This window comes from Parambassis ranga, chromosome 3 (genome assembly GCF_900634625.1).
Source record: "Parambassis ranga chromosome 3, fParRan2.1, whole genome shotgun sequence".
In the NCBI taxonomy this organism is placed as follows: Eukaryota; Metazoa; Chordata; class Actinopteri; family Ambassidae; genus Parambassis; species Parambassis ranga.
This window is the reverse complement of record NC_041024.1, coordinates 2,378,029-2,394,206: the sequence shown is the minus strand read 5'-3', so window position 1 is coordinate 2,394,206 and position 16,178 is coordinate 2,378,029. Positions and strand designations below refer to the sequence as shown.

The following is a 16,178-nucleotide window of genomic DNA, read 5'->3' as shown; positions in this document are numbered from 1 at the left end:
TGCTGGCTACATGCACCTCAACAATCCACTCTGACTCAGTGACTCAAACTAAAGACATCTTCAATGAAAATATACATACAAGTCTCATATTTTCAGTACACAGGTGGACAGATCTGGATGTCCTTCATCCTTTCAGCCCTTCGCCTGTTCATATATCATCAGTTTCAGCCACCACTAAGGCAATATAACATGTACAGGTCTTGTCTGTGATGATGACGCAGGCCAAAATCCACTGCTGAGGGGGTTGCACACTGTGACAACAATCTGCTGCAGGTTGGAGCAGGAGGCTAGATGTGGCCTGCAGAGACTTGACAGAGCCGATGCCAATCATGTAAACATATACAAGTCGTGAGAGAGCAGAGAGATGGGTTTAGAAAAGCTAAACTAAAAGGAAGGGAGGAGTTTTGCTCGGATATTTATGGCAACATAAATTGGGATTAAAAGTGCACACTTATGAGAAACGCCTTTAAAAGAATCATTGTGACCTCAAGATGCAATCGATAACAGGGACTGCTACATGCATACTTTGGTGAAGAGGTGCAACAGTGTGGAACATGGTGAGGTCCTAATGCTTAATATAACATCTTGATTCTGGGCTGTAAAGTGTGATTCTGATTAGCTTCCAACCCAAATATCTGACTAACAATTTTGCAAAATGACACAGAGTAGTTTCCTTGCTGGTAAAAAAAAAAGTCTCCTAGCCGAGCCTTCAAGGTCTTGATGACAGACAATTTAATCACTCATCATTCAAATCAAAACTATTGTCACATTTTGTTCATACTCAAGACGACTTGACGCTCAGTCATTCATTGAGAAGCCGTCTGGAACAAAGCAGTGTGAGTCCACTTTGTGCCACATGGCTTGCAGAGAAACACGCCCACTCTGAGAGCACTGACGTCTGGCTGCTCCGTGAGGATGTTTGTCAGCCAACCTGTTTTGTGCTGTCAACAATGACGAGAGGGCGTGGGCCTTAATTCATTTCTACAGTACAAGCTGTTATAGTACGCTCAGCGCTGAGCCTGGCCAACGTCTGTGTCGGCGCTGTAGAAGAAGACAAGGCAGGGTGACTGGCAGCCGACCAAGCCAGCATACAAAACACAAGTGTAGAGACAGAGCGAAGCTAAAAGAGTGAGTGGGGAGGAGCTTGGCTGAGCGCTTTTATCACAGACCCATAATTCACTCCCTTGTAAACACTGAGGAAAAAAACGCTGTCAGTCGACTGACTGCTCTACAGGCACAATGTAAGCTGGAAAAAAAGAGAGCTTGTCACTCATATCAAAGGCTGTGAGCCCAGCAGACTGAACTTCAGCTAAGTTGGAGACTCTGCACCACAGGGCAGTGACGACATTAAATCCCTAAACAGTGGGGTGAATGCTGTTGGGCATGACCTTTAAAACAAAAGGCTATCTGTCAAACACCTTTAGTTAAATGCAGCCTCCCCAGGGCTAACACAGCATTCTCACACTTTAAACATTTGCGCACAAGCGCAACAACTCCAACCCCTGCCCGCTGTCGGCTCATCCAGAGGTGTTCCACGTGTCTCGTTTCTGTTTAATTAAGAAGGCTGGTGCCTGGAGAAAGAAACGACAAACTAACAGGCACAGAGAGGGGTTGATACAGGAAACTGCTGCTGGCAGGAGGAAACTGGTCCTGTTGTAAAATAATCTGCTCAGAGAAAGACGATGATAAGCGTTCAGTCAGCTGCTCAACAAGAGGCGCTACTCACCTTCTCCAGCTGTTGTCCGGAGGGGGGGACAGGTACACCGCTCCATAAGGAGAGCTCTCTATGTGGGGCTATGTTAAGGAAATGATTGGCAAAAGCTTAAAAACATAACAGATATACACACAGAGAGAAACACACATTTGACTTTTCTTCCCACGCTTTAAAGGATTTAAAAGTGTTTAGCTTGGCTCCAAGTTAGTGCAACATTAAAGTACGTGTACCAGAAGAAAAGAAAACCTTCTCATCAAAGGCCTGCAGTAGTGACACACAGTCATGAACAATAAAATCCTTAATGAAACAATGACAGCATTATTTGATTTACTACTTTTTGTTGACACAGAGTTCCTGGCATTGTGTGTGTAGAAGGGCAGAACCTCAGTTGGGCGGTGTTTGGTCCCTCTGACAGTTACTCTCTTTACTGGTTTGCGAAGAGAGAGAGCTCTTCTCTCTGGAAACATCTCCCGGCAATGGCTTAAAATTCAAAGAAGAGCCACACAAGGCCAGCCTCTGTTCCACATACCATCCGCTCAGGCCTTGGACACATTACTATCAGCACAAAGAGTAAAGGGGTTGTTGTCACTCGTCACCTCTCACACAAAACATGGGATAACCCCGCCCCTCTTTTTAAAAGATACACAAACGAGGTGGAAAGGACATTAATGTGGTTTCTCCAGACACAAAGGAGGAGAAGGCACAATCCAGTTAAACTGGATTAACACCTTTCAACAACAATGGAGGAGTCAACCTGCCTCTGTACTGTACATTTATGTTTTGTGTCTTGTGGGTAAAAAAAAAAAGAAGAAGAAATAAATGAGCAACCATTCCAACCACAGACCACGTTTCCATTTCAAAAATATGGCTCTGTGATTGGATAAGCCACAGCCACTAACCACACTGCACAGCTTCATTTTCAGCTTCCTCATCATCATCATTTACCTCCTCTCCATAGATGATAGCTGCCAGACTCAGCTGACTCTCAGAGACAGAACCTGCAGAGAGCCATGCTCTTTCCCTGTGACCCCTGTAACTGCCTTTCATAGTCACCAGAAAAAATACTCACTATACTACTTTATATCACTGATGACAGAACGGTTTGATCTACAAAAGCAGATTAATAAACAGCATGATCATTTAAAGGGTCAATATAACAAAATAAAGACACTGACTGTGGAGTGGAAAATTCGTTTTGGGCAAGACATCATCCAGAGGAGCAGAAAGGCCGAGGATGTCCTTATATTTTCTATCTTTTCCCAGATTCCCTGTAGGCATCATTGAATCGACAGCGTATCAGTATCTTAACATTAAGACAGACTAGACAAGGGCCGATCATCGCTCACAGTTGCACCGTTTTGCCTGAGCTGTGGACGGTCCAACAATCTCTTTCAGTGGTGACCTTTGGCGCCATGTTGACCACACTTCTACTATCTGACAGTAACCAGGGCAGACTTCTTCTTCTTCTTCTGTATGGCTCCACACTTTGCACAGTGGAGTACTACATTACAGCCCATAGTCTCAGAGAGAGAAGACATTACCACAAAGCATTCTCATATTACCTACACCGAGTTAACTCACAGTGTAGTCAAGTGTCTTATTATGACCTATGCTACACTGACAGAACAGAGAACCATGCCCCTAGGTGTAGTATAACCCCATCTATTGTACACAACAGCAAAGCCAACATGCTTGAAAAACAATTTTCGATAATGTCATGCTACACTAAATGATGAAAGGGTTGCCAATGTGGATTTCTTCTGATGTTTTCCTGAACAGGCATGACACCCTAAAGACCATTACATGATGCATCTGTTCCGGCTGTTCTCCAAAGAAATATACCCTGATATGACATCACATGCTGGGGCACGGGACACCAGCCTCTCACACTAATGATCCTCATCAGGATTATGAAAATGTTCCAAGTAAAAAGGAGGTGGTGGGGGGGTGTTCTGTTGTTTCATGTAAATGCATCACACTGGGTGTGGATTCAGATTAAGAAATGGAATCTTTATAATTCTTCCAGCTTGTCATCACTGTGGTCTAAAAAGCACACAAAAGTGGAAAAAGGAAATCATAAAACAATGTTCAGGGAGGGAGGGGGGGACGCTCCACTGCTGTTAATTAAACACTTCTAATTATGCATAATAAATTACTCGTTAATGGTGAATCACGCTGTAAAGTGTGATTCTGATTAGCTTCCAACCCAAATATCTGACTAACAATATTGCTTTTTGTGTGACCATGCTTTGCACTCCGGTGCTATGCAAAAACTTTCATTCACTTGGGCCCCGTTCACACTGGAGAAAGTCATTCCAGCTAGAGTAGGATTGAGCCCAGACAGCCTTTAAGCTGGATGCGTTCAGACCTATTTTCAAATCTGGCTAGCACACACTTGTGTCCGCACTCAATCTGGCTTCATCCAGCGTGTTTGCTGTCCTCCAAACCACTAGGTGGCGCCTCGTAATATACAGAGTCCGTTCACGCCGTGGTAGGGCCGAGTCATGCGGGTATTTGTCCCGTGTCGCTCCCCGTAAACCGGAAGTAGCATGTCGCTAACCGGACGTAGCATGTCGCTAGCCGGATTCGCTCGCCACATTTGCGTTCACACCTGAGCCACATTTGAGCCAATCCGGCTAGATCCACCTCTCGTGGGTGGATCTAGCCGGATTGAAATCAAACTGGATTCAGCCGGATTTGAGGTGTTCACACTCAGAAAAAACACATCTGGATTGATCAGGATGCGGCCGAATCCTGCTTAAGCCACATTTTTTCCCCCAGTGTGAACGGGGTATTGGAAGTCTTTGGAATTGTACCCCTAAAGCCGCATCTTCACAACAAACTCCCATTTATATACATCTTGTTCCATTTCTATGACGGCATGCCAGATTTACAAATTCGTGTGCCATTGAATGGCAATTTAAAATCGCACAAATACATGCAGAGGTGACGAATTATGACAAACATGAACATTCTGCTGAGCATTGACTGTGCAATTTAAATGGCAACAATTTATGTAACACAATCTGACTTACAAAATCAAACAAAACCTGATTTACATGAACACAGACCATGACAACTGCAACCTAAAGGCAGAAGAACAAAATCTTTATCTGCACTTACTCAATCTAATCTGAGGAGGCTCTGGGAAAATCAATTTTGAAGGGTTTAGCAGAGAGGAGCAGTGCACACAATCACAGGTCTGTCCCCTCACACTGCGTATTCTTACCATAGAAATAATTAAGCCTAATTATAAAATCTCCCACTGCACACATAGCATCCCTGTGCATTCAGAATATGCTGAGAATTTCCATTAGACATAAGAGAAGTGCACTGGCCCTGCGTCACATTTCAGATTAGCATTATGACTAACTCTGTTCCTGAGGCTAAAAAACAGCTGCCTACACTGGTAAGTGTCATTTTAAACTACGCCATATACACAAAGAAACAAAAACAATGAAGACCAACAACCTGGAAGCTACAACACCCACTTCCACATCACCGCACAACCTTCAGGATGATGACAACACCTTTATATGAAACACAAAAGTGCGCGATCTCCTACTGTCGGGGATTTAAGCCTGGAAGGATATCTGCCGTCCGTGCTTGTCAATGGGTCGGCGATGGGGGGAGTTGATGCGGTTGCGGTCCCTGTGGACTCTCTCGACCAGCCCATGGTGGCGGGTCCCTCTGACAGAGTCTAACCCTGAGGGGAAGCCACCCTGTGAAGGAGACAGGAAATGACTGTTCACAATCATAACACAGCAGTTTACCAAAGGCAGGCAGGGAGAGAGAGAGAGAGAAGGACATCTGACACTTAACAAGAAAATACTCTGAAATGTCTATTATGTTGCTGTGATAAAGGCTGTGAGCAGCAGGCAGGGGAAGACAAGCAGGCAGAAGACACAATAAAAGGCATTTTTTTGAATTTTGAATGATCAACAAGTATTTTGAAGTTCTTTGCCCCACAGAAAAGTCCTCCCTGCTCCGGTTTATACTTCCTGTAAGATTTCAAGCCAGACTTTGAGGATAGAACCGCGGGTGCTGCAGACCAACCAGCATCCTCTGAGGAAGTGCTGGCAGTCTGGCTTGTAAACATTTTTCTCTTTTGCTCAAAGCATCCTTTTTTTTGGATATTTGGTGTCTTAATGTTCTCAAAAAGACAGCAGAAAGGCCCCGTTCACACTGGAGAAAGTCATTCCAGCTAGAGTAGGATTGAGCCCAGACAGTCTTTAAGCTGGATGCGTTCAGACCTATTTTCAAATCTGGCTAGCACACACTTGTGTCCGCACTCAATCTGGCTTCATCCAGCATGTTTGCTGTCCTCCAAACCACTAGGTGGCGCCTCGTAATATACAGAGTCCGTTCGCGCCACGTGTGCGCATGCGTCATGCGGGTTTTTGTCCCGTGAACTGGAAGTAGCACATCGCTAACCGGAAGTAGCATGTCGCTAGCCGGATTCGCTCGCCACATTTGCATTCACACCTGAGCCACATTTGAGCCAATCCGGCTAGATCCACCTCTCGTAGGTGGATCTAGCTGGATTGAAATCAAACTGGATACAGCCGGATTCGAGGTGTTCACACAAAAAACACATCTGGATTGATCAGGATGCGGCCGAATCCTGCTTAAGCCACATTTTTTCCCACAGTGTGAACAGAGTAAAACTGGCTTCATCACATCCTGCCACTTCAGGAAAACAGACAAACACGTACTGTAATAAATCAATTGCTTCACCTCTCCCCTGTGCATATTTTTTGCCTACGATATAATCCTATGATGGAAAACATGAGCAGGGTTCACATTGTAACAACCTGCAACAGACCCCACATCTGATTTTAAGTATATAATCCACATTTGAATGCTGTTCCTGGATGCAGTCGATACAGACTTGAATAATGCATAAAACTACTCCGTGACCTCAGAGTCCGACAAGTACTCTGCATTCATTTACTTGAAGTGAGGCTAACAAATGATTATCATCAAGTGGAATCTAGAAGCCATTTAGCTTGTCGAGTTCTGTTCCCAGAAGTGAAGGTGAAAAGGAGCCCATAAGTAAGAGGGACTTTCTCCTCTTGTGCAGGGATTGATTTTCTGGACACTGTGGGTGCAGCGCTGCAATGACTGCTCTGACTCAAAGGGCTATTCTTTCCTGTAACAAGGACACTTTTACCTGGACCTTCTGTATCCCCGCATAGCTCTCTCCTTGGAGAGTTGAAACACATATACAGTGCCCGGTGTGACTGTGCAGCTTTGTTAGCTCACATACAGCAGCACGGAGTCCTACTGCGCTGATGGTTCATTCCATCTTCTCCCAGTCTGCAGAAACTAATTTTGAATAATTTAACGCTCTCTGGAGAAGTCTGTTTGCACTTCTGAAGGTCCAGTGCAGTTTTTTTTGTAGTTGGGTTACATGTTAGAACTGGGTGTCAGACACAATTAGCCTTGGAAAAACCCAGAAATGAGAACAAGACCTTGAATTTGGTATGTTGTAATCTCAAGGCGAGCAGAGCTTTAAAGAAAACATCAGTGTTTAGTTTTACATTAGTCATTCTTCTGAAGAAGTACTTCAGCACATTCACAACAAATAATGCAGAACATCTTAAGGCCATGTTCAGAATAAAGAGAGGGGTGCGCTACCTCTGCATTTATTTGGACAGCACTGCAGTAATACAGCTGGGGTGATGCAGATAACTAAAAACAGGGCCGTTCAGCAAAGGACTTGAAACCAGCTCAACTTCTGCTGTAGCACTTTAGGACATCATGGACCCGAGAGCACATTCCTGACAGATTAGTTCACACAGTCAGCTACTTTACTTCATCAGGATAGTGCACAAAATGCAATGTTTCTACAGCTAAATTGCAAATAGCATCTACTAAGTTAAGGCCCTGTTCACACTGGAGAAAGTTAATCCAGCTAGAGTAGGATTGAATCCAGATAGCCTTCAAGCTGGATATGTTCAGACCTATTTTCAAATCTGGCTATCACACACATGTGTTAGCGCTCAATCCAGCTTAATTCGGCTTGTTTGTTGTCTTCCAAACTGCTAGGTGGCGCCTCGTAATAGGGATTGAAATCAATCCGGATATATCCAGATTCACATTGTTCAGACTCAGAAAAATAAACTATTCGGATATATCCGATATGGCCTGAATCCCACTCTAGCTGGATTGATTTCCCCAGTGTGAACAGGGTCTAAAGGCCAAGACAAGATATAACCAGCAATCTGCTGCAAACACCTCAGCCGAAGCTAGAAAACACGCTCTGCCCCTGTGTGAAAGGTAATACCTGTTCACACCAGCAGGTGGCAGTAGTCTGTGTTTATCATTTATGAGGGAAAACCAGAGAAGGAGAGCAGATGTACGTGATAAAAGGCTCTACTTCTTAGGGCTCTATTTTCTAAGAAAGGGTATGTGCTTTCTCCTGGACTAAAAAAAAAAGCCAATCATTTGGAAACTGCCATGAGTCCATCATATTTAAATTTGCTTACTGCCTCAGAGAGGTGTTAACACATTTTAAATCTGTGGTGTGTGGGTGCTGCATCTTCTGACCGTCACCTGAAATTCAGTGCTGGTGTTGCCGATTTGATTGACGTTGGGCAGAGAGCCTCCGTAGTACTGCGCCCGGGACTGAGACAAGCGAAGCTGCTGGATCTTCTGAAACTGCACCTGTCAGTCAAAAGCAGGGACAAAAAAAACAACCACAAACAACTGTTAGACCAGGTATAAAATCCAGTCAGTGTCTGAAATGTGAGTCTGGAGCCTTTTGTCTCACTCATTTTTCTTTGCATCTCTTATCAAAGGATGTTAATCGTCTTCATAAGCCATAAGAATGGACTCTAACAATGCCTAAGGGACAGGCACAGTCTGTGGATGCTATAAAAAGGCAGCAATGTATAAGGAAGACAAGTCACAGAAACACATTCTAGGAAACCGGCAGCTTGGCTTCAATACCAGCAGCCTACCAAGAGATGCCACGGTGATTACTGCGCACAACACAGAAAGCCGCTTGTTCTGCCAAGGTGAGGGAAACCGAGCCAGTCCTCAGCTGTGATCAGGAACAGGCAAATCAGAGGGCCAGCTTTTTCCTTGGACTGCCCGAAAGGGCAAAATTTGAATCTCAAAGACCGACCTTATTTGATTTTATCATTCGATTTACAGAGATCTAACAGAAATAACACAAGAAATTGCAAGTAAACTGTTAAATATAGACAGGCCATCGTTTGAATTTATCCGCAGCTATAGACAGTCGATAGAGTGAAAATATAGAAGCAATACAACAACAGCAAAAACAACTTTTCTTAACTCAAAAGAACCAAAAACAAGCCTGACACTGCAGGAACCTCCTCTTCTCTCTGCATTTGAAAGCCATCAGAGATGCTTATAAAAACAGTCTCATCAAAAATACTAAGAAACTACTCACACAGACAAGCTTATTTAATGACATCCAATTAACACAACGCTCATCCAGAATCATCCAGAAGCCCCTCAGGCAGTTTATAACACGTCCTCTGGTCCAATGGTGCAAATGCTGAGCAGCTACTTTCTAATTCCAGCTGTTTGCTGGCAGGGCATGCTGTGCCTCGGCCAGCGTCAGTCCCTCTCTGACCGGGCTTTTCTGTCTCACAGGGGTCACCAACAGTTCATACCTTATGGCAAACTTCATTCAATGTCACCTCAAAACCACATCCTCTTTGACTGGCCATTCAGGACGCTGCCTCTCACAGAAAGAGCGCACTGTAAACCAATGGTATGAGAATAACGTGAAAAGGGCCTTTATATCATCCCTGGAGACCCTATATTTACACTGAATACGCTTCAAATGTTCTCAAGAGGGAGAAAAACAAAGACATAACAAATCCCTTTTTGAGAACCCTGGTAACCATCCGTCTCTGTAAAGACGAGGACAACACGACTGGAACTGCAGATCCAAACCCAGAAATATTAAACTTTTCAAATAACTAGGTCAAAGGAAATCTAATAACACACAGTGCATCAGCACCCTGAAGGAGAGGCTATGCTATGACATGCTAACTGCAAAACTGATGTACAACTAACAGATCAGCTTCCTCTCTTAAAATCTTCTACTTCACGCTTCAGGCGTCAGACAAATATCAAATATGTTGACACAACTGATTTCACTTTTTATATTGATTACTGGGCTTTTCATTTTACTGATCTGTCACATCCTCCCAGAATCTAATATGACATCTTCATATATCCTGCTTATGATTATAGGGCTGTGTATTGGCAAGAATCTGGCGATACAATACATATCACGATACACATGTCACGATACAATACGATATGTCCCGATACTGTAATAAAGACGATATATTGCGAATATGTGTGTGTGTATATGTAAACACACCTCTCGTATCTCGTCGTCGGTGTCGGCCATGTTCAGTGTCAACATTGAGCTGTGTAACAACGGCCACGAGACTAGAAAATAAACAGCTATCGCGTGATGGCTTAAGCTGCTTAAAGAGACAGTGTGCACCATAAACGTAAGACGCTTAAATTAATGTTTGCCCATAAATAATTGATTAAAAAAATCGATTTAAATCGATTCCAGTATCCCCAAATAAAATATTGCGATATTTCACAAAATCGATTTTTTCATGTTTTATTTTGACAGATTTTTAACAATACTTATTTGACAAATTGATTATCAAAATAGTCAATAACTTTAAATACATAATCAAATGATGATCATACATACATTACATTTAATATATGTATAGTATGTATAATACATATTGTCATTTACTGCCTCTCAAAATTGGATATATTAAGTCAGGTGTAGTCAATTTTTGCCTATTGTTGTGGACTGAAAAAGGCTTCACAATGAATATCAGGCTAAACCTTGACAGACATGCTGACACTGACTAACACAAGCCTTAAAACAATCACTTCATCACATCACTGAGCACACAAGAGGGAGAGCTGCGTCTATGGTGTGGAGTTTTAGAAGTGCTGTCACGGACGGAGGCATCAAAAGTTTCCTCCAAAAACACCACATCCAAGAAACACTTAGGTGTTTTCAAAAAAATCCAATATTCTCAGGTCAGATTGTAAAAAAAAAATTCATACTATCCAAACTAATTTGCCATTAATTAGAGATAAATATTGCAACATATCACTAGACTGGAAGCCCTTAAAAAGAGCAACCCACAAGTTCTGCTCCTATTTCTCACAGTGCAGTGCAAAGTGCACATCATTGTTAAAGTTCATATTCACCAGGATGACAGCCCTGCCATGCTCTGCAGAAAACCATATCTCAACACTGCTTCCTTTGTTTGTTTACAACTTTTGGCAGGTGGTGCAAAATGTTAATGAGCCGCTGTCACAGTTCCTGTTTGACTCCAGAAAACAAATCTGGGCAAATCAGTGCACCTCAAATTCTGGCTCCTAATTTCCTTCAGGCAGCTTATTTGGCACTGCAGTCTGCAGATGTGGATGAATGCATGAGGGGAAACAGGAGGTTCTGGCTGAATACCAGGACTCTCTGACAGCAGGTGAAGTCCATCATCGGACAGCTCTCTCTCTCTCTCTCGGGATTCGGGCACCAACACACGACAATAATCTGAGAATAAAGTGTATTTACCCTTGACACCGTGAGATCTGTCATCAGCTGTTCAAAGGCCCGCGTCTCCTCTGCTTGCTTCTGGTTGTGCAGCGCTATCTTCTCGCTGAACTTCCTGGGGTTTGAGCCACCTGTGCCCGGGGAGCTGGACATGTTGCGGGCCGCAGTTTTACCAACTTGGAGGACAAAAACAAAAGTAAAAAAGACGGTGCCGGGAGTCTACTGTTCAAGGTCTCTTGAGTGAAGGCTGCAGGAAACCCATCAGAGTCCTAGAACTGGTTTAACCAAAGTTAATTCAGACTGTGTGCTACTGCAAAACCGAGCTAGCGCGGCTAAGCTAAAGCTCCTACTTATAAAAGTTAAATTCTCCCGGAGAGAAAGCAGAGAAAATAAAGCCTTTGCAAACTTATCTGCGAATGCGAGTTTACTTTAAAAACTTTCCAACCTTATATCTTGCTGCTTACAACAAGTTAAAGCCACGATATAACTTCATATTGACACATTTCCAGCGAACCACTTGTTTGAATCTAAGGTTAACATTACGTTAGCCGTCATTGCTAACATAACACTGGAGGTGAACGGGGAGGGCTAACTAACTTAGCTAAGCCGCTGTCAGAGCCATCTCAACGGTTTTTGACGAACGCACTTTCATCCACTTGTCGACATTCGTCATGTGTCGACATTAAACACACTTAAAAACAACATAAGCTGAAATATTCGGAGCTGCCGTTGCGAGAAAGTTGTTAGCCGCGTTAGCTAAATCTCGCTACTGACGTTAGCAAAGCTGAGCAGCAGCAGCGGTTGGGCAAAGGTTCGCTCGCTAAATTTCAACAAGTGTCCGCTGGTCCTTGCTCGGACTCCCCACGCAGTTCCCACTTTGTGCTACGAATGCACACAGAAGTTGGAGAGTCGAACTCCAGAATATCCACGCGTGATGCAGGAGCACAGTTTCACACTTTGCTTGATATCACAGCGCTTCGGAGTCCGAGTCTTGTGTGTGTTAATCCACGGACAGCAGAGACGGAGACTCTCAGACAAACTCCAGCCGCAAGATAAACAAACAACAGACGGAGCCGAGTGTCGTCCCTTCGTCCCCGGCAGAGCGTGAAGTCCAGCGGGAGGCTGCTGCTGCTGCTGCCGCCGCTGCTTTTCAGCTTGTTCGCTCCTCGCTTGACAGAGCCACGAACATCGGACTCGGAGCCGCTGGCTTGTTATCCTCTCACTACTCAGAGACAAACATTACCTCGTTAAACGCGGCTGATGCCTGCAGCGTCCACTAGGCGGCGACAAAGTCAACACGTTCTGCTGGCAGTGTGGGGGGGGGGGGGCAGAGGCGGGCCTCAGCAGGGAGGACTCACAAGTTTAAAATGTGTACTGTAACATAAATTACTCTGGATATTCATTCTTAAAAAAAAGAGAGAGAACATGGAGTAAAGCAGGAATTTGGTTTAAGACAAATGTGGGGTTATCAAAGTACACATCACATTTTAACCCCTGAGAAACTCCTAAAAAGTTCAATTATTCTCAAAATGTCCAATTTTTACAACAATTATTTAGAAAGGTATATAATTAATAAATAAATAGCATTAGGGGTCTACATGAAGCGGATGTGGGACCTATGGAAACTTCAAAACCCACCATCTACACTACAGCAAAAACATCTAGTGGCTCAGTGTTCCAATATCTGCAAACGACAACTGCTATCACAACTAGAGATTGATGAAATACAACACAAATGCTACGGCAAGGGGGAGCTAGGACACAAGGTCAGGGGGGAAACAACATCATCATCCTCACCTGAGATTGGGTACCAAGCCCCAATAGTAAGCCCCCACCTGCTTAACACAAGAGCAGCTGACCTGAGAGAGAACATCATGGACAAGATGGACACCTGGAACCTCCGCAGCCGGTTACTAAGACTAAGTGAAGTACTCTCTTGAGAGTCTACTAGAGGATGTGAATGCAGCACTACAAACAATCCCTACTGTGTCCATCACTGAGACCAACAAGCTGATGTAGACCACAGCAACAGTGATCCTTGAGATGCTTGGCCACAAAACACACACCACCAAGGAGCAGTGTCCTGCATGGATAAGGTTAGAGGCAAAAAAAATATATATATATATGTGTGTGTAAAGCAGCTTTTAATCTGATTATATTTGTGTACAGAACTCTGACTCTTCCTCTGGCTCCACAGTGGCATGACGATGAAGAAACAGTGCAGTGTGTGTTGGTAGAACTTTATTCTAAAACAGGTAGGATACATTTTATTGCCTGTGAGTGAGAGCGACCCTCTGACCAGAGCAGCTCTACATGACAATCTAGCTCAGCATATTTGTTGGTACTTCTTCTTTTTTTGTTTTTTTTTTAGAAAAAAAAGCTTTTTGAAATCAATGTTTTGACACAATGAACCAGATGGTGTAGAGCGACATCTACAGGAGGCACAAGGTACTGTAATACTGCACATCCTCCACACATACAATATAAATAAACTTCTGATTTTATCATGTAATAAATTTTGGGACATGTAAAATAATTTCTAGCGAGTCGTCCGAGCAAAGACCAACAACTGCACACATCTGCCCAGCGGCCAGGCGGGGGGCCGGCTCTGTCCAGTCTGAGACCAAACCACGTAACAGCTCTGCAAGTTGTTTAGAACGTTTGTGTTTCATGCATGGTAAAATGTAGATGTGCAGGTTAAAGACAGTCAAACACTGAGAGAAGTAATCCGATAAAACGAGTGGACGGCGCCTACACAGGGACACCTACGATCAGGCTTCATCATTAGAGGGAAGACGATGCTGCTGAACCCAGGAAAATCAAACAGGAAGTAGAGAGGAGTGGTGTAACGTGGGACACACGAGCTGTGGTCCACTCATCTCTGAGTCTACATTAAAAGTGAACATGTCTATCGTACATCCAGTGATGTCCCAAGTCTCCACTCAGAGGTCAGCAGTGATAGAGGACGTTTTAAACGTAAATTAAGATTTAAATCATTTTTTTTATTTGAATCCTTAAAAGTAGAACGTTTGGTCTGATACTGGTTTTGTTTCCACCATCGTCCAGCTCTGCTGTTTGTATTTTGCCTTAGCATAAGGTGTTCATATAATGAATAATGAGACCTTCTCTCTCCACCCCCTCTGACTTTTTGTTACTGACTTCCACTAATCCACTACACAGGATTTTCAAAATAAAAGCCCCCACGTTACAGAAGAGGATTATGACAGAATTCTATCTTTTCTGTTTGGATTCTGAGAAAAAAAAGTTTGTGAGATTAAAAATTATAATTCAGATGATTTCTCAGAATTCTGACGTTAATCTCAGAGATTAGTCCGTTTTTTTTTGTTTTTTTGTTTTTACAGTGGACGCAGCTCTGCCTCTATTCCGAGCTTCCTGTGTTTCTTTCTGAAGCAGGACCAGCGCAGACCAGACAGAGCCGAGCCCGTTTCAGGCACTTTGACACTACAGGAGGAGACTTCCATCAGTCAGGTGAGCAGACACACTAAGAAAGACATAAAACTCTTTACATAAAACATACATATTTTTTATATATATAATTAATTAGCGGCCATGCACAAGATTTTCATAATATTTAAAGCAAACAAAAAAAAAAACAACTCCAAAAGAGATGTGACTGAGCTGCAGGCGCAGATGAAAAGACAGCAGGAAAAAAAACACAGTGGAGTGTTCCATTAACAATAAAGCACGCATGGTAATAAAAAAAATGATGCACATAAATTTGCATAGGCACATTGGAGAAGTGGAGCAGGGGAGGTGTGGGAGATACAGCATGGTTCAGGTCGGGGTGTTTCAGCAACCCTCAGCGAGGGTGTTGTGGTTTACATTTCAGTGTCTGTGGCCCTTTGCTCCTTTTTTTTCCCTCTTATTTCCCATAAAACTTCTTGTTGAGCAGGAAAATGAGCAGGTTGACGTTGACGGTGGCCCGGTCGAAGAGCTTCATCACCGCCACGCCTTCGTACTGCAGCTGGAGGAGATCCTGAGAGGCAAAAAAAAAAACGACAAACACTCAGCTGCTGCAGCGCTGTGAGGAAAAAAACACAACTCTGACGCATACAGTACCTGATATTCTAACTGTAACGTCTCCAGGTGCACGCCCATGAACTTGGCTTTGACCTCAAACACTCCGACCGTCTCCGATGGAGAAATCTCAAAAATGGCGTTCTTAAACCTGCGACGAGGAAAACGGGAAACAGGAGGTTCATAAATATCTGACTGAACCCTTTAAAAACATACAGAGGATCTGAACATAACATAAGCTTCTGATGGTCCTTGAACGCATCACATGTGACCTGCCGTTCTGTCAGAAACACATGGCTTAAAATCATCAATTAAATTAAAAAAAAGAAATGTTTGTTTGCACAAATATTCAAAGAAAACAACAAAAAACAAAATGTAAAATTTAAATATCTATAGGGAGCATGCACCCTGCTTTAACAGTCTGTGGACAGACTGTCCTGTTTTTAGTCTTGTGTCTTTCTGTGTCACTGCACACAGACTCGTCTGAGGTCTCCCTGCTTGCAGCCATGGTTGTGCTGTTTCCATAGAGGTGCAGGATGTTTTATACTGCAGTGAACAATGAGCCCACTCAGGCTGAAGAAAATGTGACTGCAGTGAAAAAAACGAACTAAAAAAAAAAAACTGAACAGAACTGGTGGCTGTAATCCTCCTCTGTGGGTCTGCATTAAAGACAGATAACCTAATCAGACTCACTGGTTGGGCTGCAGATCCTCTATCGAGATCAGCACGCCCTTTTCATGGAGGCGGGCGGCGGTGTATTTCTGTGAAACCTGTTTGCTCTTCTTGGCCTTGTGGTCGCCCGGTTTCTTGGACAACCTGAGGAGAAAGAAGGACAGGTAG

General features: G+C 43.5%; 2 protein-coding genes across 3 annotated transcripts in view; both read right to left on the bottom strand.

Annotated features, from left to right (window-relative positions):
* crtc3 (CREB regulated transcription coactivator 3) overlaps positions 1-12,553 on the bottom strand; it is a 30,042-nt gene extending 17,489 nt beyond the window's left edge. For both annotated transcript variants that reach the window (XM_028401142.1, XM_028401143.1), the window contains exons 1-4: positions 11,322-12,553; positions 8,273-8,383; positions 5,308-5,436; positions 1,727-1,788 (exon numbers count right to left, since the gene is read on the bottom strand). In XM_028401142.1, coding sequence (XP_028256943.1) covers positions 1,727-1,788; positions 5,308-5,436; positions 8,273-8,383; positions 11,322-11,453 — 434 coding nt within the window. In that variant the 5' untranslated portion in view covers positions 11,454-12,553. The remainder of the gene's footprint in view (positions 1-1,726; positions 1,789-5,307; positions 5,437-8,272; positions 8,384-11,321) is intronic.
* Positions 12,554-14,822: 2,269 nt separating this feature from the next.
* The window catches only part of iqgap1 (IQ motif containing GTPase activating protein 1), a 31,233-nt gene continuing 29,877 nt past the window's right edge, over positions 14,823-16,178 (bottom strand). The window contains exons 35-37 of the mRNA XM_028401085.1: positions 16,032-16,154; positions 15,381-15,489; positions 14,823-15,297 (exon numbers count right to left, since the gene is read on the bottom strand). Of these exons, the coding sequence (XP_028256886.1) occupies positions 15,184-15,297; positions 15,381-15,489; positions 16,032-16,154 (346 nt within the window). The 3' untranslated portion in view covers positions 14,823-15,183. The remainder of the gene's footprint in view (positions 15,298-15,380; positions 15,490-16,031; positions 16,155-16,178) is intronic.